Source organism: Neomonachus schauinslandi, chromosome 16 (assembly GCF_002201575.2).
Source record: "Neomonachus schauinslandi chromosome 16, ASM220157v2, whole genome shotgun sequence".
In the NCBI taxonomy this organism is placed as follows: domain Eukaryota; kingdom Metazoa; phylum Chordata; class Mammalia; order Carnivora; family Phocidae; genus Neomonachus; species Neomonachus schauinslandi.
The window spans coordinates 52,672,423-52,699,061 of record NC_058418.1 but is presented as its reverse complement, the minus strand read 5'-3'; the positions used below and the strand labels follow the sequence as shown (position 1 = coordinate 52,699,061).

Below are 26,639 nucleotides of genomic sequence, written 5' to 3'. Positions count from 1 at the left end.
TTTTTTTTTTAGGGAAACACTCCTGATTTTTAAATGCGGACAACTTACTAATGCTTTTTTTTTTTCCCCAAAAAAACAATGTGTGGGCCAAGGAAAATATATGGGCAGACTGGACTTGGCCCGTGGGTCACCCGCCTGCAACCTCTGCTCAGCGTGTCCCTGCCTCCCTCTGAGGCAGGCCTGAGTCCTACAGGCATCGCAAATCACCAGTCGGGACTTGAGATCACCCCACTTCTAATGCTGGCTTCCAAGCCCATGAATCTCTTAATGGGAAATAAATGTTTAAATCAACCCCCACCGACTCCCACACCAAAGGGACAGGAACTACTAATTCTTACCCACCACATCCAAGTCGCCAGTTTTATTTCATAGGAAGGGAAAAAAAAGGACTTATTTAAAAAAAGAAGACGGAGAAGAAGAAGAAGAAGAAAGAAAGAAAACCAACAAAGGCAATCTCGAGAGTGCCCCGCTGTTGACTTAGGCAACAGCCGCTGCCGGTCAGGGGAAAACAGCTCAGCTCTGAAACCCGTCCCAGACACGAAAATTACAGAGCAGCATCGCTGACATACCCCTGCCCTTTCTGTGTCATTCACTCAGGAGGAATGCAATTAAATACCCCTCCCCCACAACAAACAAGACAGGGGAACGTCAGCCGCTGGTGCTGGTGCTCTGGGAGCTGAAAGGAACTGACCTTGGAGAAGGACACAGGGAGGCAGGGCCACCAGGCAGGGGAGTGCCGGGGTGAGGAGCCCTATACTAGGGCCCATTGTACAGATCAGGTCACTGAGGGCACATGCAGGAGATGGGACGTAAGCAGACCTGACACCCACTGGGAGGCAGCCCCTGTGTGGCTGATCCCAAGACAGGCTCAAAGGGACGAGAGAAGAACAGGACACACAGTCTGCCCTTGATCCCTCTTCTCACCAGCCTTTGCAAAAGGTCATCAGATCTTATCATGTCCCTGTTTCCCAAGGCACTCAGAATAAAATCCAAACTCCTTGCTGAGGCTGCCATGGCAGTCATGATTGGCCCCTGCCTGCCCTCCAGCCTTCTACCTCAGGGCCTTTGCATTTGCTATGTGCACTCCCGAAATGTTCCTCCTCAGATCCCCACAGGACTGGTCCCTCCATCAGTGTTGCTACTCAGAGAGGCCCTCCTTGGGTGCACTATCTAAAATGTGCCCTCGGCCCGTCTGTCTCCACCACTTTGCCCTGTCTGATCTTCATGCCAGCACTTGCCACCTCTGAAGGGGGGGCCTTATGACTGTTTACTTGTTTGGTGTCACCTCCCCACCCCCATGAACTGTAAACTTCCAGAGAGCAGAAGCTGTGCGAGAATGTGCTAGAGCAGTGCATAACACAGAGCTGATGTTCAGCAGTGTCGAATGGGTCATGGGGTTCGCTATGTACTCATAACCAGGAGAACCACAGGCCAGATAGGTCAAATCCCTAATCCTGGGGCCAACCAAGTGCTGTGAGAATGCTGAAGATAAGACACCATAAAGGACACCAAAAATAAGAATAGCTCATCTTAAGTAGGCACCTCTGGGGTCCTGGGTCTTGTCCTGGGTTTGTTTCATGCATTCTTTCATTGCATCCTGACCACAATCACAGGTCACAAATATTACTACTGGGGCGCCTGGGTGGCTCAGTCAGTTACGTGTCTGCCTTCGGCTCAGGTCATGATCCCGGGGTCCTGGGATCGAGCCCCGCAGCGGGCTCCCTGCTCAGCGGGGAGCCTGCTTCTCCCTCTCCCTCTGCCCCTCCCCCAACTCATGCTCACACGTGTGCGCATGCCCTCTCTCTCTCTCTAATGAATAAATAAAATCTTTAAAAAATAAATAAAATAATGAAAGAAATATTACTACTGATTTCATCTCAGAGATAAAGAAACTTAGACAAGTTATATGACTTGCCCAAAATCACACACATAAACCTAGTAAATTTAAATGCAAGGAGGAAAATGCCATTGAGTGAAACGACATCTCTGAGGACGTGCATATGCGTGCATGTGCACGCACACACGTACACTGCACGTGTATGAGAGCACGTGTGCCCACACGCCTGTGTTCATACGTGCGTGCGTCTCTGCATGCGTGTACACGTGTATGTGTGCACCCGCAAACCGACGCTCATCTCTATGCTCACTTTCCTCCTCAGGAAAAGCTTTCCTTTTGTACTGATCTTAGGGGTCTCGGGGCCACGGCAAAGAGATGACATCATGAAGTGAGGAATTGTGTTTACTTACAAACTAGTAGTTCTAAGTAGAAAAAAAAACAGTATTTAATCATTTCTGACTTACAAAGTCACAGTACCCTGGGTTTCCCCCCCAAATCTACCCCAGGAGTCCACCTTCATGTGGCGTCTTTACGGGCAGGCTGGTGGAGGGCAGGCACCCAGCCCTGACTCCCCAGGGAACTCTTGGTGGCCTCAGGTCAGGCCAGGCCTTATCTTTAGCACCTTTTCCAGACATCCTTTTCCAGAGGGGGAAAGAAAGCGGCTCCGAGGTCAAATGTGGGAAAGGTCTGGCTCTGCGACCTGGCCTGTGTGCAGGTGCCCGCAGCCACAATGCACAGGCCAGCAAACACCGGGCAGAGGCCTCGCAGCCGGCAGCCTGCGCGCACCAAGAAAGCTCCCGCGGCGGGCCGCCTCTGGAAGCTGCACCCGCCGGCCCCGCCAAGCTGCCCAGAGGCCCGGGATGGGCCTGGTCCCTGCCGGGGAAACAGCGGAGGGCCGGGGCGCAGGGCCACTTTGTTTACCTAACGCTTCTCGACATCTTTTTTTTTTTTTTTTTTTAATTCTCTTCAAACTGAAACTGTCAAAAGTCGGGCCTGATAAATCTGAAGGCTGTAGAGGAAGTGGCTTGTCCTTCCCCCTGCTCACGACTTCTGCAAAAGAGAACACAGGGCTCTGGTTAATTCGTCAGGCCAGGCAGGGCTCCCAACAGGGCTCGGGGAAGCGCTCTTCACCTGCGGAGGGCTGCCGGCCTCCCGACCAGCCTCCCCAGCCTCCCGACAAGGTCACGGCTGCAGGCCCTCCGGGCTCACTGCCCACACCCGTCCGAGGGGGCTCCACGGAAAGGAGGAGCCCTCCCCACCCCACCTCCCGAAGACTGGCAGGAAACGTGCTGCAGGCAGGAGCCCTGACCTGGCAGTTCTTACGCCCCGACTGCAGCCCGGGAGTTGAGTGGTGCTATCCCATTTTCCAAGGGGGCAACGAAGACAGAAGGAGATAATGTACTCAATTTAACCTCAACAACTTGCCCAGTGTCACACAGATCCAGGGACTGGCAGAGCCTGAACTTAGGCATGTGTGACTCCAAAGTTCCCTGTCACCTGCCCTGGGAGGCCCTTTCTGGCCACTATCAATCCCCTGGGCTCGGTCAGGCCCCTCCTCTGCAGTCTTGGGAATACTGGTAGTAACAGTAATAATAACAAGAGCTCTCGCTTTCTCCTGTGCCTTCTCTGTGCTGCGCACAGCACTAATGCTGGATGTGCATTTTTCCCACTGAATGCTCTCAGAAGCCCAGGGGATTGGTACCGCTATCCACCCCGTTGTACTGATGAGAAACAAAAGCTCAGAGAGGTGAAGCCACTTGCCCAAGGTCACACAGCTGGTGAAGGGTAGAGCCTAGGGTGGAACTCTAGCTTACCACTCTGCTCACTGGCCTAGGGCTCCTTTCGCCGTGGAGGACTGATCCCAGCATCTCCAATACCAGACATTCTCTCCATTATCTTGGGTTTAGATGCTTCCGCCCGAAATAACGTCAAGGGCCCGCCCCTTTGAGCCTCTCTACCAACACCAAAGGTTGAGGGAGAGAGGCCATTTCCTTGCTGGCAAAGAACTGAGCCCCACCCTCGTCACCAGTTCAGCCTTTCCCAGGTTCTCAGACCTGACGATGACCAAGTCAGGGCAAAGAATGAGGCTTTTTCAAGGCTGAGCAGGAAGGAACAAGCTGTTCGGGGGCATTCCAGGGAATTGGCTTCCATGCTCAAGTCCAAAGTCCTGAGCCCAGCATGGAGGACAGCTCACCTGGGCCCACCCCACTCAGCACACTCCTGGCCCAAGGAGCATTTCCCTCCCACAGACATGCCCCCGTGCCACACCCCTGGGCTCTGCCAATGCTGTTCCCGGCCTGCAATGCTATTCCCTGCATTCCCCACCAGCCTGAGTCGACCCCTTCTCTGCTCAGCGGCTGCCTCCCAGGGAACCCTGGCGCTTTCACCAGCCCCCGCCCATCACCTTTATGTATGTCAGGGTCTCTGCATCTCTGTATTCCCAGCCCTTGGCACCCCTGGTACCCAGCAGGTGCTCTATAAGTGCATGTTTCAGGCATGGATGCCTAAACACTGGGTGTGCACAGAGGATGCAGACACCGGGTGCATTTTCTCGTTCCCGCCCTACCTTCCGCAGAAGGTTCCACCATGGAAGGAACTCAGAGGGCTGGGGACAGGAAGCCAGGCACTTCACACTTTGTACTCCTCACCTGTAGGACACCCACAGGGCCTGACTGTGTGAGTGGGAGGGTGGGGTGAGGGAATGAGCCCACTCTAGCTGAATTTGGAGGCAGAGCCAAGCTGGTTCCTGGGGGCAAGGGAACTACAGCTGGCCCTCCCTCCCAAATCCGCCAGCCACCCTCAGGCTGTCTCCTGGTCATCTCAGCCTCCAGAGGGCCATGGAGTGCCCCTGGTGCGTTTTATGGTCTTGGTCACTGGAACCCAGGCCCAGAGGAGCAAAAGAGGGAGGCTTAAGAGAGGTAAAACACTAAATCTCTGTTCTTCCCAGACCTGAACCTGGGTAGAAATGGCATTTTTGAGGGGACAACATTCAAACCCTCCCACCTTCTCATGGCAGGGGGAGGGAAAGATGGAGGAGGGGCACCCCTGTGCAGAGGTGGAGGGGGCAGCGCTCTTGGGCTGCTCTGTGATAAGCCCCAGACTTGCATGTGCTCGCTCTGCCCCCCACCCCCCACCGATGGCCAAGATGACATGAGCCTCATTTGCCGGTAAGGCCTAAGGCCAGACACCCCGAGATACTGAAGGACTCACCCGGACCCACAGTGAGTGGTAGGGACAGGCGGCAAACACAGGCCCAAGTCACTCACCCACACTCGGGCTGGGCCAACATGGGGCAGGCGGCGTCACCAAGCCCTTTGCCTGACAAACTGGAAATCTGTTCAATTAAAAAAACCTCTCTGTGGGCAAGAAGATCCCTGTCCCTGCCCTGCAAGGACAAGGGCGCTTCAAAGGGTGACCTGAGGGCTTCTCTTTGTTCATTTTCCTGCATGTTCTGGTCATCACAATCGTCCAACCAGAAGGCTCGGGCCCCAAATGAGGCACCGGAGAAAGGAAGGGTCTGGCTCTGCCACAGAACTCCTGGAACCGACTGCAGAAACTTGCCTTTGCCTTTCCCGAACTTGGTGAAGGAACAAGGGCCTCTTTCAGAGCTGGGCCCTTTTGTTCCTGTTCTCAGGGAGGAGACAACCTCACGCGGGGGGGGGGGGGGGGGGGACAACGGGACTGAAGGTTTGTTCCGTTCAGCCAAAGCATCTAGGGAAGCGATGCTGTACCGAGTCCACGATGCTCAACACCTTCCTAGCCCCTTTCCAGCTGACCCGTCAACTGGACGGTGTTGGTCTGGTCGTTTTAAAACCACAGAGCCAGCAGCCTCACTACCCAATGACCGCCTGGTCACAATGACAAGAGCAGCAAGCCTTGCAAACTCGGACCGGCCAGGCACCGTGCTAAGTCCCTCAGGAGCGTGTCACCATCAAGCGTCAGCATAACCCCAGAGGCAGACACTGCTTGCTTGCTTTCTTTTTTTTATTTGAGAGAGAGAGAGAGAGCAAGCAAGAGAGAAAGCACAAATGGGGTGAGGGACAGAGGGAGAAGCAGACTCCCCACTGAGCAAGGAGCCTGACTTGGGGCTCAATCCCAGGACCCCGGGATCGTGACCTGAGCCAAAGGCAGACACTTAACCAGCTAAGCCACCCAGCTGCCCCCGTTAGCTTTCTTTATACAGACAGGAAAACTGAGGTTCACCAGGCTTAAGGTTGTTGCCAAGGTCATCACTGGCAAGTGGCAGAGCTGGGATTCAAACCCAGTAACTGCACATAACATCCCTGGCTGCCAATCAACCAAGAAACAGATAAGTGAATTAATTTAAAAAAAAAGAAGAAGAAATGAAGGGAAGGAAAGGGAAAAAGAAAGAAAAAGATGTACTTTCTTTGTCACGCTTAGTGCCATCTGAAATTAGCGTGTGCTTTCGTGCCAAGCGTCCCCTCTCTGGAATGTAAGGTCCTTGGGGGGGGAGGACCCTGCTTTGGTCACCCCCTAGCCGAGTGCCTGGCATACAGGAGACCCTAAGCAAACATTCGCGCATCGGCCCTGCTGCTGGGAGAAAACTCGGCTGTGGACCCAGCTTTGCACCCAGCTTTGCAGGGACAGGCTCCACCGCAGGACACAGCCTCTGCCTTTCCCGCAGATGTGAGCGAGGCCTCAGAAGAGGGACAGCTCACTGTGTTCACATGGCTCTGCCCAACGGGCCCGCTGCGGGCTGCAGGGGGAGGGACCAGCCCGAGAGGACCCCCGGACACTCATCCATCCTAAGTCGCAAGTTGGCTCCTTCGTTCATCTCACTCATTCATTCTTTCACTCATTTCTTTATTCCCTCATTTGACAAATATTTCCTGAGGGCCAACCAGCCACCAGGCACTGTGCTGGGCGGCCCTCCCGGACTCAGACTGCACCCGTGAGGGATGCTTCCTGGAGGCGGCGGACCTCCAGCTGGGCTGCAAACACTGAGTGGCGCCTCCTCCCTCAGTCCCAGGGCCTCACACGAAGGTTTTTGTATTTTGAAATGAAGATCCATCCCACACCACCGAAGACTGTGCGTGTACAGCACAGTCCTGCGTGGGCAGAAAAAACAGCAAACAGAAGTGACCATCCTACAAAAACGTTATAGGTCAGCATGCTGGGTAAATTTTATTTTCCACGTGTATTTGTATTGTCTAATTTTTCTACACTGAACCCGAGTTCTCTATGTAATGGGAGAGAGGGAGCTGAGCATCTTTAAAAGAGCTATATAGGGGCGCCTGGGTGGCTCAGTCGTTGGGCGTCTGCCTTCGGCTCAGGTCGTGATCCCGGGGTCCTGGGATCGAGCCCCGCATCGGGCTCCCTGCTCGGCAGGAAGCCTGCTTCTCCCTCTCCTGCTCCCCCTGCTTGTGTTCCCTCTCTCGCTATCTCTCTCTCTGTCAAATAAATAAATAAAATCTTTAAAAAATAAATAAATAAATAAATAAATAAATAAATAAATAAAAGAGCTATATATCCAGAAGAACGGAAAGCAGTAAACCGAACAGCTGTTTGCCACCACGTGCATGGCAGCATTCATCACAGGGCCAAGTGTGCATCCCCAGATGAAAGGATAAACAAAATGTGGTCTACCCACACGCTGGGCTACTACTCAGCCATGAAAAGGAGTGGAACTTTGGGAAATGCTACAACATGGGTGGACCCTGACATCGTTATGCTAAGTGACATGCGCCAGCCCCACAGGGACAAGTATCACAGGACTACACTTACATGAGGTACCTGGAAGAGGCAAGTTCACAGGGACAGAAGGTAGAAGAGAGGCTGTCAGGGCAGGGGAGAGGGGCTAGGATTTAATACAGCGTTTATGCTGAAGAGGATAACAAGTCTGGGATACAGGCAGTGATGATGGTAACACAACACCGGGAATGTACTTAATGCCACTGAATCGCGCGCCTACAGACGGTTAAAGTGGTAGATACTATGTATCTTTCACCCCAATTAAAAAAAAAAAATTCAGAACCTCAAATTTCTAAATAAGTAAGACTGTGGTAGCACACGGTAGACAAAGTGAGAGAACCAGAACCTGTACTCGGGGAGGGATGTGACCAGGCAGTGTCTGTCCCCAGGCCTCGGTCTGCCCAACCGTAAAAACAAGAACACTGGCCTAGATGATGTCGAGAGGCCCCACGGGACCAGACGTGGGCTCGGTGACCTGCTCTTTCACTTCCTGACACAGAGCGGATTCTAGATGCTGGCAGGCGAAGGCCTCCAGGTCATGATGCCAACTCCCGAGATGCACCTCCTCCAGGTAAATGGGCAGTTGAGCACCTGCTCAGAACACGGCAGGCTCAGCCCAGCCTCCTCTCCTGTTATACCTGAGCGGCCATGCTCAAGCCACCCACCCCTTGGAGCCTCAGATTTCTTACCTGTGAAGAAGAGCGACTGACGAGACGGTTACTTTCTCTGCATTCCCCCTTCCTGTTCATATGGTCAGGGCTGCCCTGGAATGTCGCACAGGGGAGGCAGACGGAGCATGAACTTCACCCCAGAGCTGGTAGCCTGCAGAAGGCCACCTTGGCCAGCGACCAGGAGGACTGGGCCAATCTCGGCTGCACCTAAGCTTAGCAGGGAGGCTGCTGAGCTGGAGAAGCAGAGATCTTTCTGGGCCTTCCCTTGTTGGCCGACCAAAGCCTACTAATTTTTCCTTAGGTGGAATCTTACAAGGGTGGGGACACAAAGAACACCCAGGAAGTCCCTTGAGGTCACAGGAGAAGCGTGGGACTTAGGGAAAAACACGAGGGCTCAGGTCAGCCTGACCTGGGTGTGAATCGCTGCTCTGAGACCTACAGCTGTGTGACCCTGGAGGCCAAGGGCTGTCCCCAGTCCTGAAACACGGACACGACACACCCCAGGGGATGGCTGCAAGGATGAGACAGACGCACAAGCGCCCGGCACATAGTAAGTGCTTGAGAAATGGTAGATTCCATTGTTTCGCCCAGCCTAGGCCATGGCAAACTGTACCCAGCTGGACAGAGAATTGGCTCGGATCTCTCTGCAGAATGTTCAGGGAAGGGAGAGGCCTCCATGCACACAGCACACTTTTAAAAAAGAATTGGAGAGTCATAAAAAAACACAACCGCATCCCACCAAACTGCCAAATGTGGTGGGAGTAATGAAGCAAACAAAAGGGAAAGTTCAACTCCTTTTCTTGGCTTAAGAACATGCAAATGCAAAATTCAGTGGCAAAGAAATCAGCCCAGGAGAATTCCATGTCTGTATCTGAAATGGCCCCATGGAACCATCTCTCTCTCTCTCTAGTCACTCAAATCATGTTTCACTCCAGAATGGGCTCAAGATGGGTGCCCGGCTCGTGTTGGAAGAGTCGAAGACAATGAGGGAGCTCGTTTATTGGGATCTTCTTCGAGGTTACCCACCAAGGAAGGCCAGTGATGCTGGTCGGCCTCCTTGCCATCCTCCTAGAGCCGCATGCATCCTGCACCTCACAAAGGGATGCAGCTCGCTTCAGCTCAGTTCGCCAGGCAGCCTGCACAACTCACTCAATAAAAACACCAGCCCTTCACAGGACAGCGGATCCACACGTCTGAGTCAAGTTCAAGGTGATCAATAACAAAATCCACCACGGCCTACTGGGACACTCTCCGGGCCTATTTTTTTTTTATGCTTACTATTCTTTAATCCTTGACCACCGGGAGTTGGCGACCACTCGATCCCCTAGCTTCAGAGGTCAGAGAAGTGAGGCGGCCCAAGGTCACTCTGTGTACTGAGAGGGGCTGAGCCCTGGGCCACATCTGCAATGCCGGCAGATTCACACCGTGCCGACCACAGCGTGGCTTCGGTGATGTGCTCTGCCTTATCGAAGAGCGAAGCACTGTTCTACATCTGAAAATAAACATCTTAGGGGCAAGAAGTACCAACCTTGAAACTCCAGACTAGGATAAAAGAAAAAAAATATTTCACCATAACCAAGAAGACTAAACACAGCTCTAAAGCATAGAAAATGCTGTGTGGACAAATCCACTTCCCCAGCCTAAGGAGCAGAACTCCGAATAAAAATCTTGATCTTTCCTACTTAATGAAACTTTTTTTTTAATCATTTACATGTTTATTTCTGTGCAAAGTTCCGTTTCCTGCTAGGGAAGTGTCGCAGACCCCCAGGACTGGTTTATAATCTGGGGGGGTCCAGGAAGGAATCCCCAAGAATGTCTCTATTACCGATGCTAAATCCCATGAGCCTGTTATCTTATCATTTCGTCAGCAGAAGGGTCCGTGGCTTTCATCAAATGTTCAAAAGGAGTATGTTGCTCAAAAAGTCCAAGACCCGGTGTCCTGGCACATTCATTCAGTCGGGAAGATTCTGTCATTTTGATTGCCCGTAACTGACAAACAGACCTACTGACCGTCCACTCCAATGTGAGAACAGAAACGAGACCAAGAATGAAAGAAAAAATAAATCACTTCCCAAAGCGAGTCATGCAGAGCACAAACAGGCCAAAATTTAAGTGGACGTGACAGAGGAATCATTAAAAATTAATAATAACAATACGATTTTATAGGCCTCCAGAAAGGAAAGAGGAAGAAAACCAGCATTACTCGAGTCAGCCCTCTTCTTTATGAGGCAGCTGAGCTCCCAGGTGGAGCGCTGTCCACACAGCGCAGGACCACACGACAGGCCTACGGCAGTGCCCGGAACACACTAGGTCCTCAATCTGGGTATCTGCGGGATGCTGAAGAAACACTCCAAGCCATTTATTTCTCACAACACTGGGATGCAGGGATTATAATTTCCAGTTTCACAGACCAAGCTCCAAGAGGTCACGTGACTTACTCGAAGTCACAACCAGAAGGAGGCTGAACTGGGATTTAGACCCAGATCCGTGCAATGCTGCGCAAAAACCAGGTCCTTCCCCCTACACCATACCTCGTTTAGATGGCAGACTTTTGACCCAAAGTCATCTCTCAACAGAGAGTCATCACTGTAATCCTGGTGGCTCCAGGGAGGGTCATTTAATGTCCCTGGGTCTCAGGTTCCTGATCGGCACAGTGGCTGCGGGCCAACTGCAGTTGATTAGTAGTGGCTGTCTCTGGGCTCCCTAGCAAGGATGGATTATGCCAGGATTGATTAGCAATGTCTACCAGGGGTGAGGGAATTAGGAGTTCCAGCACGTGTGTCATATATTCACCATCCCAGAACTAGATGGCTGCAGGTTCTCTCTGCCTCTGATTCTAATTATAAAAATTTAAAGGGGGGATGGAAAAGGAAAGAACAGACTAACATTTTCCAACACTGCCCATGGCTGAATTCAGCAAAGCCAAAAGGACCGACCAGCCAGTTCTGCGTGCTTTGTGCTCACAGCCCTGCCGCACGGGAAGAAGTGGAAAACATCAGATCTGCGGCCTGCACACCCACTCCCTCTCCTCTCCACATCCAAGCCAGAAGCAGCCCAAGTGTGGCTTTTGTCTGATTTGGCCTGGGGTGTAAAACACCTCACCGATCAGTAGGCATACCAAACTCGCAGATTGCTCCACTGGGCTTCATGCCCTGGTATGACCTCTCACCCGGCCTGAGCCTTGGGCAAACGCCTTCACCTCACTCAGCCTCAGTTTCCTGACCCTGGAGAGTCCTCATAGGGTTGTCATAATGCCTCAACACAAGGGCGCATCAAAGTTAACACAACAACAGGCCCGTGGTAACTGGGCAGATAAAGGGTCACTGGGATCATCATCACCATTCTGTGAAGGCGGCCTTACTTTCATAAAAGAGTCTATGTCCAAGAGATTAATTTCATTTTTCCATGTTTAGATTACGGCCCATTTGGTTACTGCGAGCTCTAAAAGGGAAAAGCTCTGAAAACTACATCCTCCTGAAGCTCCTGGTGCATTGGCCGGGGCCCTGGGAAGAAACAGATGGCAGACACAAAATGGTGTAATTTGGGGAAACTGTAACAAAAGGACGACATACCAAGGTGTGGCAGAGCACAGGGAAGGCACGAGAGATGGCTGTTCTCCCCAGGGTGACCAACTGTCCTGTTCTGCCCGGCCTGCAGGGTTTCTCGGGACACAGGACTTGCGTGCAAGCACAAGTTTCCCGGGGCAGTCCCAGGCAAGCCAGGACAGGTGGCCACCCCATTTCTACCGCAGGTGTTCCCACCCCTAGGCCTGAGTCGGGGGAGGCGGTGACAGGATAGGAGCTGTGATTGAGGGACCCTGCCCACCCACAGCAACCTTAAATTAAGGAGCCAACGGCCTCCATCTCCTCCAGGGTCCCCAGTGGCCAAACCAGGTCTTGGGCACAGAAAAAAGCAAACTGGAATGGAGTGTTATCCTGGGATCACCAGGGTACCAGGACCCACCTCTTAGAAGGCTCCTCAGGGAGGCCCATGGGGACCCAGAGTTCCCAGGCCTCAACCAACAGCAAGGACAGGAACCTCCTCCCCCTCTGGGATGGGAGCGCTGGGGTCGAACAACCAGACTCAAGCTCCACAAGGCCAGCATGTACACATTTAATGCTCCTCATTCAAAGGTGGACACAGCAGGGCTCCGAGGAAGCAGCCCCCTCCCCTGGCAGCACGGTCACCACTGACAGTGTGAGTAAGGCCAAGATGACACAGCGGGCTACCACAAAAGAAAGGGGGTGCTGTGAAGGTGGGCGTGGGGGGGTGTCGGACACACACAGAGGTGTGCCTCCCGGGAAGGCCGTGAGCGGCTCCCACCGCACGCTCGCACCAGACGCCACTCTGCGGGCCCTGTGCATGTGTCAGGGGCAATATCGTTGAGAAAACAAAAGCGACTTTCAATTCTGTTTTTAAATCATATTTTCCAAGATCAAAATCTTATTTCCCAAGCACTGCTGCTGAAAGCTAAGGTGAAAACCACGAATAATACCTCAATCCTCCCAGCTTCGGGTTTCTATCTCACTTGAGTCAGGCACATGGTGGCCGGTGCTGGGGACAGGGCTGAGGGTCCATTCCATGTTGTGGTGCCTAAGGTCACAGGACAGGGTCAGGGGCAAGCCCCGAGGTTCTCCTGGACAGCTCCAAGGACACCAGCCAGGGACAGGGTTTCCAAGAAAACTTGAGATGCTTGTCTGTCCCTGTGATGCTGGGGCCCCCAGACGCCCTCCAGAGCAACTACATTCAGCCAAAGGCCTGCACTGACATCAGGTGTCCCTGGATTAAAAGGACGCTGCCTTCGAGAAGTTGGCAGTTGAGCAGGAAGCAGAAATGCAGGCAGGGGAAGGAGCAGCCAGGATAAAACGGGCGCATTTACTGAGCCCTTACTCACCGGCACTCTTCTAAGCGCCCCCAGGTACTATCTCCTTCACCCGTAGGACAGCTTGGGAGCTTGGCCACTATTATCCCCAACCTACAGATGCGGAAACAGAACTGCATCACACCACTGGCCACACGGCCCAATATCAAGTGTGTGAATCCAACACTGTCCAGCACTCGTAACCACGTTACCTGATGACAGTGAGGAAGGACTGACCTGGGGAGGCGGGGTCTTTAGCGTCTCCATCTCCACCATGGGTTTCATAGTGGGGCGCAGGGTGTGTGTCCCCCAATCCTCAACACACACCCCTTCGAGCGAGGCTGCCCTGAACGCTGGCAAGGGCGTGCTGGGGCTGGATGGGGGCCGAGATCCAGCCAGGGCTCAGCTCTCCTGGCCCGGAGGGGGCCTTACTTACCACTGGGGCATTAGAAGAACCCCCAGACCTCTGCTCTTTGTAACACTCTCTAACCTAAGCCCCTCACTCCTGCAGCGCACCTGCTGGCAGGACCCACACATACTCCAGACGCATCCTTTTTATATCTTTCCTGGTGGTGTGGTTCAACGAGCGCCAAAAGGCAGAGGGACCCAACACATGGCCTTGGAAGGCGGGGGGGGGGGGGGGGGGGGAGCTTTAGTCAAGCAGATGAAGGCCTTCTTAGAAGAGCCTTGTAGCCAGGTAGCCGACCTACCGGCCCACTCCCTCTCCTCTCCACAACCCTTCCCCCCCAGAAAACACTTTACTTCACACAGGTTGCTTCATTTTCCTCACACCAAAACTTTCTAATGCTAATTTTTCTTTCTTTATTTCATTGGCATGATGCAATTCTCCTTTCAACACCCCAGATCTCTGAAGTCCTGAGTCATCAAGGCAGACACAGCAGGAAGGCTGATCCAGGGATCGAGGGTGTGGGGAGCCTGCTAATGCTCTGGCCAGCAGGATTTCCTTCCAGGGGCCTTGCCGGAGAGCCCCGCCACTTGGCCCCATGCCAGGCCAGACATGGGCATCTGGGCTCCGGCAGCCCCCACAAACTTCTTCCTTACCACCTCCATGCCAGGTTCTGAAGAAGCAAGGTGACTGGGGCAGGGGCATGAGCTCCGGCTCTGCCAGAGGCCCACACACAGCCAGGGCCCCCTCTGACAAACAGGGCCGTGCAGGGTAGGTGGGATATTAGATGAGCTCCCTGGAGGCTCAACCGGGAATGGTGCCCCCAGGGGACATGAGGCAATGTCTTCAGGCATTTGGGGCCACTACAACTGTGGGGAGCTTCTAGTGGGCTGAGGCCAGAGATGCTCTACATCCTACCATGCCCAGGACAGCCCCCACCACAAAGAATAATTCGGGCCCCAATGTCAATAGGGACAAAGCTGAAGCACTTTGAGATAATGTACTAATGGCTTAGCATTTAGAAATAAGACCTAATCCCTGCTTGCTGTGCAAAGGATCCCATGGGTGTCCTACGTACTCATCTAGGAAGAGCACAGAGGGCTTCACCCCCAAATGTCCATATGCATGACTTTTGGGAGGCTGGGACTATGGGAGAAATTTTTGCTTCTTTATTTGATAAGCTTATCATCCCTGTGTGATGATTTTTGTTTATTCTGCAAGTGCAGAAGTGAACAGCCAATAGAGAAGACTGAAAAGCAAAGAGGCAACTGGCATCCAGCTGGGGAAGGGGCGCAACGCACCCTGAGGGAAAGGGAGCCCCCACGGCACCTGGGGGGTCAGGGAAGACTCAGGGGCTGGTGGCCTCCACCGAGGCAGAGGGAGGGGCTGTGCCAGAGATCTGAGGTGCGGGGTAGTGGAACCGGAAGGCGGGCAGGGCCGGGCCAGGCTGGGCGTGCACCCCCAGTGGATCCTGAACTGCAGGCTCTCTGTAGTCAGGTCATCACAGCCTGACGGGCAGCTCCTCAAGGCCAGGCCGTCTCAGGCAAGGAAAGTGAGGCTCCACGGGGCTGGGTCCACTATCCCAAGACTGATCCCGGACAGGTGAGAAGCCCAGGTCCGCCACGGCTCTCCCAAAGACAGGCCTGCAGGAAATGGCTGCACCCCCCCACCCCCCGGGCGAAACACTCTGCTCTGTCCACACACACCTCCGCCCCACTTCTGCAAGGCCCCCCTCTCAGCGTGGAGCCAGCCCGGCCCCTGTGGGTCTTTCTGACCCTCTGCTCTTCAGCCCTGCTCACAGGACACATGTGGTTACCCTCTGGAGCCAGATGGCCTGGGTTCAAATCCCAGCTCCAACCATTACTGGCTGGGTAAGCAGTGATCTCATCTCTCTGGGCCTCAGTTTGCTCATCTGTCAAATGGGGGAATTAACAGCATCACAGGGGCATCACGAAGTTTAAACGAGCTCACATACACAAAGGGCGCGGAGCGTAAGCATTGAGTAAGTACTGGCTGTTGTTACCAAGGCCCTGCTGGTGCTGAGTCCCCACTGCCCAGCAAGGAGGCATCGTGGCATGTGGGGAAGGTCTTCAGCTCTGGGTTCCAGATGTATAAGCTGAAACTCGCAGGGCCTCAGTTTCCATCTATAAACTGGAACCCCAGGGGCTGGTGTGAGTATAAATGCATAAATACGTCCCTTGGAGGAAACGATCACTACTGTCCTGATCCATCCGACACCACAGGCTGACCCTGCTGGAATCCCCAGGCCTAGTAGCCACCAGAACACTGGGGCAGCTCAAGTGCTTTCATTTTCCCCATTTTCCCAAAGCAAGCCTCGGTCACAGGGCCATGACACACGAACCAACCAGAGCAACCGAAGGATCTCAGCCAAGTCACCGTTCCCCTTTCCAGCAGGGCAGCCCTGCCCCAACACCTCACAGCCCGCCAGCCCAGAGACGCCACCGCAGACCCGAAGCAAAGCCACTCCTGCCTGGGCCTCAGCCTGATGGTGCTACCTTCCCAAGAGCCCCAGGGCCAGGCTGAACCTCCTCACCAGGCCTCCAGGAAAGAAGATTCCAGAAGGGGAGCCGTGAGAGCTAAAGCTGACAAGGGAGGTTTCAGGTCCAGGGCTTAGAAAAATACCAAATGGCTCTGATGGAAGCCCGTCCGGAGCTCCAGGCTGGCCGGCTGAGCCTGGCGGCAGCCTCACACACAAACCAGCAGGCCAGGAACCCTCGGGCCTGTGTCCACCCCTGAGGCTGGCCGCGCACGCCATGTGCCCCATGGGTCGGCGGCACACACGGCCCGTTTGCCTCGGCAGCCCTGGAGCGGAGAGCGGTGCAGGTGTGCTGTGCCTGTCATGCGGGGGGCCAGGGACACACAGGGTCACAGGGGTGGAGAGTGGAGGTCTGAGCACAGCTCTTGCGTCTCCCCTTCCAGCAAGGAGGGACCTGCCAACTACGCACTTGCAGCAACCTCATTCGCTCCCTCCCTCACTCGCTCATCCACCCGTTCATCCAGCCAAAGAATGTCTGCTGAGAGGCCAGGCCTCAGTGTCCCCATCTGTAAACTGGACAGAGAAACACAGGGGAATCACCCATGTAACCACCTGGCACAGCGCCTGGCAAAAGGAACGCTCCCAAGTGGTTGCTGCCATGGTCACTATTGTGACAGACGCCTGGCCCTGGTGACTCAGATCCCTGCACTCCTGAAGCTTCCACTTGGGGGGATCCCAGGCTCCCGCTGGCGGCTGGTCTCCCGTCTCTCTGCACTGTGACCAGGGCCCTCTTGGCTTGACCGTGCCCTGGTGAATCCAGCACGCAGCTCACCCCCACTGGGGGCCCCCACTCTGGGAAGTGATCCCGCCTCCACCTTTATCCCCTATGCCCTCCTGTGGCGCCCGCCGCTCAGGGACACGGCACAGACCACCCGGAACGTGGCCCAGCAGCTGTGGCCTCTCCCTCCTTGCTTCATTCCCAGCCCTGGCCCCCAGCCCCATCTCTGCCGGTCTCCCTCCTGGGTCTGTCCGTCTAGATGTGTCTCTCCTACAAAGTCCTTCCTGAAACCAGCTGCCCCTTGGCAGCCACTTCTTCCTCCCTCCAAACAGCAGGACGCGGCATAAACCTCTCTGAGGAACTGTGCTTTGCCCTCTGATGCATCCCAGTTCGTGGTGCACCCCCATGTAAGTGAGCCTTGGGGAGTGCAGTCCCCGGGAGCACTCACTCTGGAAGCACAGTACCAGGGAGCACTCCTGGCAGACGCAGTACCCGGGAAACTGCCTCTGCACACACAGTATCTGGTACTCGACTCACAAACTTAGTGCCTGGTACTTACTCTACAAATACTTGGCATTCACTTCCCAACACCAGTTCCCTGAACTCACTTGACAAATTCACAAAGGAATGTCTGCCAAACACCGGCAAACACTAAACTGATAAGCCCACTGATTCTGAGCTAAGATGTGCCTGCAAGAGGCTGAAATAATTTTATGTCTAACCGTTGGATGTGCACACACTCATGGACACGCACACCCACACGCTGGGGGCAGGCCTGCCATTGCCTCTCCACTCAAGCTCCTCACACACAGTAGGTAGACAATAAATGTCCCTGTAATCATGAATGCATTGCTCCATTCCTTGCAATACGTTTGCTTAGCCTATTTTATTCTCCACCAGAGAGAAGACTGCCACGAAGCTCCCACCCAGGAGCTAGAAGAGCTCCTGGTGTCCCAACTTCCATTCCAGAGCAGCAACTCTGCAGCCAGGACCTTGAAGACATCCAGACCTCTGCGGTGTCCCAGGAATCCTGGTGGGAGTCCTCATCATTCCACGGCCTCCTTCCTCCAGTGCCCACCTTCCCTGTGCTCAGGAGTTGTCATATCCCAGAGATGTGAGTGGCCAGGCCTACCACTGGCTCAGCCTGGAGCTCTCTCCCTCTCCCATCTCCCGCTCAGTGAGGCCCTAAGGGGAGGAGAGGGGCAGCCAGTGATACAACGTGAAGGAGCCAGGTGCCCAAAGGATCCAGCTCCAGTAGGGCAGAATCCCCCACCGGACTGAGGAGAGCAAGAAGTAAGCCATATTGTGTGAAGTCACGCAGATTTGGGGGCTAGTTGTTACAGCGGTTAGTTAGCCTACCCCGACTGACGCCCAGCCCCATCCACAGGGATGGCTCCATTGCCCCTCTGAGCCTCACACTAGCGTATGCCGGTGATCACATTCACCTGGCCTGGACAGTGAGCCAAATGGCAGGGGGCGGGGCGGGGGGGGCGGGGAGGCCAGGCCTGGTTTCTCCAGATTGTGCACTCCCCTTTGCAGCTTTTCCAGGCCTTTAAGAGCTTGGGACTGGCTCAAGACACGCAGGAAAGGACTACAAGTTCCAGTGTTATCTTCCCTCTCCTGATGACCCCACCTGAGCTGGACCCAACCAGCCCAGCCCCACAAAAGCATCCATCACCCCGCCTGAGTCCTATACAACCACCTACCCAGGGACTGGAGAATCCAGCTCTTCTGCTTCCCTCCAAAGTAAGTTTACTCAGCCTTATCTGCTTATACACTTTCTCGATCGCATCATTTCTGATAGCAGCTTGAAAGCAGGAGGGCCAATGAAAAAGGAAGACAGAAGGCACTGGAAGGTTCTAGAAGGCACTGGAAGGTTCTAGAAGGCATTGGAAGGTGCTGGGAGGTAGGAGTTCTGGGTGTGAATCCCAGCTCTGCTGATGAATCATTTGTAAGGATCTCTGAGCAACAAATTTCCCCTCACCACTTCCCCCACCACCCCCCACCCCCGCCAGCAAAATGCCAGAGGCGAATTCAACAATTAGTGTGTTCTCGGTCCTAGGACACTTGTAACTCAGGATGGACCCAGGCAGCTGGTTTTTAAGTTTTGCTGGGCTTTGTAATTTAAGAGTCTCTTACAGCACTGCTCCAAAGCTATTCACTATCTTTTGAGAGGAAGCCTGGCGAAATAAAGCGCACACACACACACACACACACACACACACACACACACACCCAGAAGCACAAGAATGAAAGCTCCATGGGGCAGGGAGCTCCCTGTATGCCCAACAACTAGCACATTCTGGTGCTCATAAATATTTTTCAATAGATGATAACAGCTCCTAAAAGGCAAGGGTAATAAAAATTGTACAGCAATTACTAAATGCCAGCCACTTTACTAGGTGATTTCTAAGTACAATCCAGCCTCAGGGCCTTTGCACTTGCCACTCTCCCTGCCAGGAACGCTCTCACCCCCTTCCCTGCCATGTGCAAAGCAGCAAGGTTGCCAGTCCCCAAGCTCTGAACGCCCCACCTACCTGCCTGCTTTGTTTTCTCTAGGACCCCTGTCACCACCACGCAGATTTTATATCTCCCTGCTTAGTGGTTTATCATCTTCACCCACCCCACCAACAGGCAGCCTGGGGGAGGGCGGGGAGAGCAGGGTCTTGTTTTCTTCAAAGTGCCTACAGCAGTGATATTTATCTGTTGAATAAATGCGTGAACTGCCATGCCTTACCTCACTTAACCTCACGGACATCAGTGCCAAAAGGAAATCCCCACGATCCGAATTTTACAGGTAAATGCAGACTGTTAGGAGACCTGCACAAGGTCACGCACCAGCTAGGAAGCTGCAGGGCAGGGATTCAAGCTCACCTGTCTGGCTGTTCTCCTCCAGCCACCTCACCACCGCACAGCCCAACACTGATACACATGCACATGGCAGGTATAAGGAAATGGTTCCTGAACATGGGGACCAACTCCTGCACCAGAAACGCTTCCTCTGAGATCTCCTTGGCCTCAGGACTCAGGGACAGCACACACACACACACACACACGCCTCATCACCCTTTGGTTGTGGTGCGGCTGATGTCAGCAAGGCTTCCTTTCAAATGTGCACCACCTCCCTCGGCGCCCCGATGAACTCACTGGGTGCTTTGTCGCCAGAGCCAGGAGTGGGGAAGAGACATTCTCACTTCCTCCCTTTCTCTACCACGGGGCTGGGCGGCCTGGCTCCCATCCTGGGGAAGCAGGAAGTCTGGGGACAAAAACGATGCTCTCAGGTGGAGCAGGAAACAGCCCGCCTGGGCCACGCAGACTCTTGTCCTCGGGGCACAGGTCAGCGTGACTGCCCAGAGCCCCCTGCTCACCTGTGTTCGGCTCCTGGGGGGCCAGGTGGGCGGACTCCCCAAGGGGGCTCCACAGCCAGTGACATGAAGCCAGATGGAAGCATGCCTGCAGGCGCCCATGACCCCAGGCAACACGGCCCATCCCCCTCGGGGGGAAGGTCAGCTCTTCCTTGCACAGCATTCTGGGACTAAGTATTTGAACACCCACCAAAGAAACAAAAAACATTCAAATTATCAAAACAGGAACAGCTCCACTGAATAAAGATGGAAAGTGTCTCGTTTCAAACAGCGAAAGACTGGGTCTAACCTAAACGTCCAGCAGCAGGAGATGGTCTAGCAGCATCACCTCGCACTTCCACCGCAGAGCACCAGGCAACCGTGACAAAGAGTAAGGCCGCCGTGTGTGCACAGACCTGGAATCATCTACAAAATACACTGTCCAATGACCAGTCACGGCCCAGAATGGGCAGCAAGGATACAGAGGAAATGGGTAACAGGGCTTGCCCGCAAGCAGGACAACGAGGCGCCACTGGGGCATGAAAAGTGTATTTTTCCCGATACGCCTTGTTGTACTATCTGAATTTATTTGATGTGCGTATTATTGTTGCAATTAAAAAAAAAAAAAGAGCTCTGTGGGATGTTTTCTTTAAAGAAGCTAGACTGGACTCCTGAGGAGTCTTTCTTCAACTGCTTTCAACAGTCTGTCTCACTGCCTGCAAACAGCAGATCTGCTCACTACCCCTAACTTTCCCAAGTGCACTGCTCATCGCAGGAGACTTTTCTCTGGAGACTGCCCACTTTTAAATAGCAACAGTCCTTTCTACTTGCGCAGAATTTCAAGAAGCTCTCTCGGGGCAATTAAGAAAACGCGAATTGGAACACTGGCCCCTGCTCGTATTCCCACCCTGTGCTGGCCGTCCTACCAGGTAGGACTCGGAATTATCTCCAAACCTTACGGCAACCCTATAAATGAGGTACGTAGGATTATACCACCCTCCAGATGGAAAAAAAAAAAAAGCAAGGCCCACCAAGGAAAAGCAATGTGCTAAGAGTCACACAGCCAGGAAATCATAACCTCCGAATCCAGACCCGGCGCCATGTGACAGCAAAGCCCAGGCCAGGTCTGCCCCATGGTGGGGACACCCTAAACCGTATCACACTGCCTCACTTAATCTCATTTAATCCTTTAATCGAAGGCATAATTCAACCACCTCAAATGTCTATTCCACCAAAACACCAAGAAGGTGCCCTTCATGTGGGCCCAGCCCGGCTGCCCGGAGAAAAGAGAGGCCACCCTGATTCCCCAAGGCTGGCAGGGGAGGAACCCTGAGACAGCCTCGGTTCTCGGTTCTACCAGGCTACCCCAGCGCCTCACCGGACACGGTACCCCAGAAATGCCCTCTCCCACTGCCAGGCAAGTCGGCGGGTGCACGAGCGGGAAGTGCCAAGCAGAAGCCACTTGCAGGCCATGGAGCCCAAGCCAGGAACACACGCCTGTCTCCACCGCCAGTTTGGCAGCAAAGCCCAGCCACGTGCCATGAAACACCATCCACCTGGACTGGCACGATTCTGCCCACGGCCATAAAGAGCACCTCGGACTGTGCTAGGCAAATGGCAGCATCAAACTTACTCCCTCCTTAAAATGCATTTATTTATTTATTACAACCTGGGAGAGGCAGAACATGTTTGCTGTTTATGGAGAGTTCAGATTCTTTTCTCCTCTTCTGTCTCTGGCCCCTGCCCCTCCACCCCTCCAATCAGACATGTTACCCAGGAAACAAACTTGACAGACTCCAAAATCTTAGCACAAATGGTATTGAAAGAAAAAAAATTATTTGTGTTCCCTCACTGACGCAGGAAACATCCAATGAACCAAAGGCGGGAAGGACGGACTGACAGGAGCCGGGTAAGTGACAAAGTGGAAAAAACGAACACGCGTGCGCACGTACACGCACACGCACACCCGTCCCCGTGGGACCCGCGACTACCCTGGACGACACAGACTTTAATTCTCAGGCGGAAAGCACACCATGGGGCTGAGCTCTCCACTGGGCACTGGACACCCAGCAGGTGCTTAGTTAACAAAATCCAAGTTCAGAAGGTTGCTGCCCCCCGAGAGAACACCAAATTAAAGAGACCGACAAGGATTAAGGTGACTTCTCTTTTCCTTGCCATGATAAAAAGCCCAGAAACACTGCAACTGGAGGAGCAGAGGGGAAAAAACTTAAAAACAAGGCACTGAGGAATTAAGGCTTGAAAATAAAGAAGGCCGCGGTCACCTGTGCGCCAACCCGTATCCTGTTTGATCAGGGAAGAAACGGCTTTTCGGATCGGACCCACCATTCTGAGATGCCACGTGCCGCATGTAATAAAATAAGGTGAAAGAAAAGGTAGGCAGCTTATTTGTGCTTCTTCGGCGCAGAGAAACAAAGCACGCAGACAAAAGCCCTCTTCCAGCGGACAAACATGTCTAGCAGGTGATCAAATTCAACCCACACAAGAGAAGGATGGCGAAATGGATTCTGGTCGTGTGGACCCGGCTGCTTCTGCGGAACCCCTGGCCCTTGGCTGCAACCCACACTACAGCCGGCAGCCACGAAAAGCCCGAGGAGGCCAGGGGAGTGAGAAGCCTGGATGCCAAAGGGGAACGAGGCACCACGTCTCGGCCACAGTCTGGGCAGGCCCGCAGGTGTGGTCGTGTGTGCCCCGGGGAGGGGGCAGACGCGTCCCAATCACCCCTCACACGTCAGCCAGGTCACTGCTGCCTTTGTGTTTCCTTCTTTGTTTATGAGCACTGGGGATCCAAAGTCTCGAGCACAGAGTGCATCAGGCCCAGCGCTGTCACAGGCCGCGTCAGGCAGACTGCTGGCTCTGCAAGGATTTAATCAGTAACTGGCCCAGGAGACTGGCACAGGGGCAAGCTCCAACCTGACCCCACAGACGGCAAAGTTTATGGCCAGGCCAGGGGGGGGGACCCAGCCAGCCCCCAGGGTCCCAGACCGCCAGCCCCCAGGGTCCCGGGCTGAGCCCATCTCCCCAGCGGGGAATCAACTGAGGTCCACCTGCGGGGTGTACCCAGCTGGAGCAGCCTACCAGGCGGGCTGGGAGCCCCCATGTGCTTCCACCCTAGCCTGATGCAGCTGTGGTCCTGGAAGCCTTTATCTCTGACAACGATCCAGTTAATTGGATCAGTGTAGACAGGCTCCAAAGATGGTTTGGACAGGAGTGTATGTGGTTTGTTTATCGGTTTGAATCCAGATCAATCATTCTGAGTCTTGTTCCTGAAGCCTACACAATTAACCAGATAATTACCAGATGGTTCTGAGTTGGGCTGTGCAGGCGGCTTAAAATATGGATGATGTACATTTCATGGAAGGATATGACCCGATCCGGAACATACCTGATCTATCGGCAGCCTGAGGCTGGGCCAGGGGACTCTGCAAAGCCACAGGGCTGCACAGGGCTTTTGTTGTAGTGAACTACACTCAAATTCACCTTTGTTTCATTTGGGCTAATATTTCTCAATAGCATGCCTGGGCCACACACTATAAAATGCAGACAAATTACATAATGCCCAGGCCTCAGAGAAACCCCTCAGGGGCTGCTTTGCTTCCCCAGGGCCTGGACACCAACCAGGTGTCCCATCATGAGAGACAAGGTCCCTGGTACAGTTCCAACCCCACTTCTGCCCTGGAGGCCACTGCCACAGCCAGGACTGCCCTCAGCAGCCCCCTCCACACTCACAGGCCCTGGCACAGAGAGCCCTGCACCCCACTGGAGCCCACCAGGGCAAAATTCAAGGACATCCCCTGCCCACAGGGCTGAGTGGCCACAGGCGGAGGAAGGGGGATTTGCCAGCCCATCGGACACTTGCTCATAGTTCCTACTTCCCCATTTCCAACCCTGCCAGAGCAGGGTTCTGCTGAGACAAATCTTGTTCCACGGATGGCCCTCATCCCCAGTCCTGAAAATCACAGCCCCTCTCCAGAGAGGCCCAAGCTACGAAGGTACCACCCACCTTGGCTGGTGAAGGTGGTGCCGGGGCCTCCGGCTGCTTGAGAAACCAGTGCCCAGCCTCAGTCTTTGTTCCTTTCCTCTCTCTCCTATATACCTCTTGAGCAATCAGAGTAAGTTGGGAGAGGGGGGGCCTGGAGCCTCCAAACCTGGCTTTCCCCCCCAGACCATGGCCAGCAGCAGCAGAGTACACACTCCCGGCTTCTCCCACGGAGGGTCACTGTGCCTCTCAACCCTTCCCCCCCCCCCCGTCCCAACTCCCCTTCATTTTGAGGGGTGGTAGATAAACAACAACGCCCCCCTGAAACAGGGGGAAATTCTGAAGCCAGACTGGGGGGCTCCTGATCCCAGCAGGGAACTATTAAGGGCACTGGTTCCTCCCTGAGCCTGAAACACTGCGTGCTGGCGAATTTTCTGAGGCTCTCCCTCCATCAAATGAAAACCTAAATGCCGAGGCCCGTGGCTTCGGACGGGCTTCAGAACATGCATGAGCCTGAACCTGGGACCGGACCGCCTCCCGGCAACCAGCGATCCTCCCTGAGGAAGAAGTCTTTGCAGATACTGCACCAACCTGCCCACAGGAAAGAAAAAAAATAGGTGTTCTAAGCACGTCGGACCCAAAATTCAGAATAAGAGTCCCCGGGTACTTCGATGCTTTCGGGAGGGGGGAGTGGTTTCGAGGAGCAGGGCTTCTTCTGCTAACTTTTCCCCCCTCCCCATTCCTTGGAGCATGTGTCACAGCCTCTGACACACTGCCAAGGGAACATGGACGCCGGGGAAACGTCTACACACGCTACACGTTTGTGACATGCCATGTAAGCGACACCCTGTTTCCTGGCTGGGTTTTCTTGGCACAGGTGTGGGCAGGCACTGGATCCTGCCACCACCACCACCACCACCACCACCCGCCCCCACCAAACAACCGTGCTTAGTAAACAGGATCCCAGCCGCCCCAGGCGGAGCGTGCATTCTGGAGAAGACCTACCACCTCTCCACAGAGGACGGGATCCCCTCAGCAAGGCTCAGGCCCAAGCAGAGCTGGTGCTTTAAACTGTCCTGATTTCAAAACACAAAGCATCCTGCTCAGGCTCCTGCCCGCCACCCCCACCCCCTGCGACCCCACCACAGCTGTCTTTCCCCACCTTGCAGATTCAATTTCAGAAACAGATCAGTGACTTCTCTCCCTCTCATCCAGCGGGCCCAGTCCCAGCCATGTATCAGAAACAATAACAGTAACGAAATAAAACCAGCCACAGAACACACGTATACACACACTTCACAGACAATGCAAGACCAGGGCCCAACAGGCCAGCTTCCACTCCAGAACTTGACCGCCCCTCGGTGGGGAGGAGATAGTCCAGGACCCCTGCCCCCTCCCCCCTCCCCTTCCCCTTCCCACCTCCCAACGTGCGAATGAGATTTTTCAGAAAGGGAAGCACCCAGCTTTGCCTACCAGCCTGGGCAGGAAAAAGACAGTAGAGCACAGAAAGGAACTGGCTTCTGGAAATTCTTTGGGTTTTGGGATTTCGAAGTTGCTAGGTTTTCTTTCTTTCTTTCTTTCTTTCTTTCTTTCTTTCTTTATTTTTTGGTTGTTTTGTTTTCCCCTCCAGCGCAGATCCAGATGGGCCGCGGGCTTTCAGAAAGGGAACCCCCACCACCGTCGGGGCCCAGCCCAGGTCTATCCCACGGTCCCATCCGTAAGAAACACTAGCTAGCGCTGGGCCCGGGAGGTCCCCACATGCCCAGGCTGGGGTGGGCCGGATCCTATGCAGAATTCCGAGGGGTCTCCCCGAGCCCGCCCGCTGGGCACAAGGCAGCCGGGGCGCAGGCCGGGAGGGGGGCACCGGGGTCCCCCCGCCGCCCCCCCGCCCCGGCACCCCGCAGGCCCCGGGCTCCAGGTGAGCGGCGGGCAGGGGGCGGCGGCGAGAGGGGGCGCCTCCCGGCCCCGAGGCGAGGCGCGGGGGTGCCGGCGCGCCGCCGCCGCGCAGAGCGACTCACCGTGGCGGACGCCAGGCTGTTGTCGGCCAGCGTTAGGTGGTGCGGCTCCCAGCGCCTCAGGAATTTCGAGGTGAGGATCTTGCTGAGAAAGGTCCGCGGGTGCCGGATGACACAGACCTGGATGTCGCCCTCCTGCAGCAGTTTGTACCTCATCCCGTTGCACAGCAGAAGGGCCCGGCGGCAGGGCACGGCGCCCATCTTCGTGCCCTCGGGGGCCGGCACGTCGCCCCCCAGCAGCGGCTTGGTCTCCTCGATCTGCCGGGGGTCGCCGCCGCCGCCCGAGCTGCTGGTCAGATCCATGGCCGGCCGGGCCGGGGCGGGGGCCGGGGGCGGGGAAAGGGGGCTGTCCCGGGCTGCCGGGGCGGCGGGGCCCCTGGGGGCGGGCCCGCCCCCCCCCCACCGCCCAGGAAGGTGGGGGGGCGTGGGGCTGGGGGGGCGCCCGGCAGGGGAGGGGCCGGCGGGCTGGCGGCGGGCGGGCGGCCGGCGCTCGGCGCTTCCTCGCGGCTCCGCTTCCTCCT

The 26,639-nt window shown here is 54.8% G+C and overlaps 1 protein-coding gene across 1 annotated transcript in view; it reads right to left on the bottom strand.

Moving 5' to 3' along the window:
• LOC110593872 (c-Maf inducing protein) overlaps positions 1–26,468 on the bottom strand; it is a 227,556-nt gene extending 201,088 nt beyond the window's left edge. Inside the window, exon 1 of the mRNA XM_044911310.1 lies at positions 26,122–26,468. Within this exon, the coding sequence (XP_044767245.1) occupies positions 26,122–26,421 (300 nt within the window). The 5' untranslated portion in view covers positions 26,422–26,468. The remainder of the gene's footprint in view (positions 1–26,121) is intronic.
• Between the last annotated feature and the right edge of the window lie 171 nt (positions 26,469–26,639).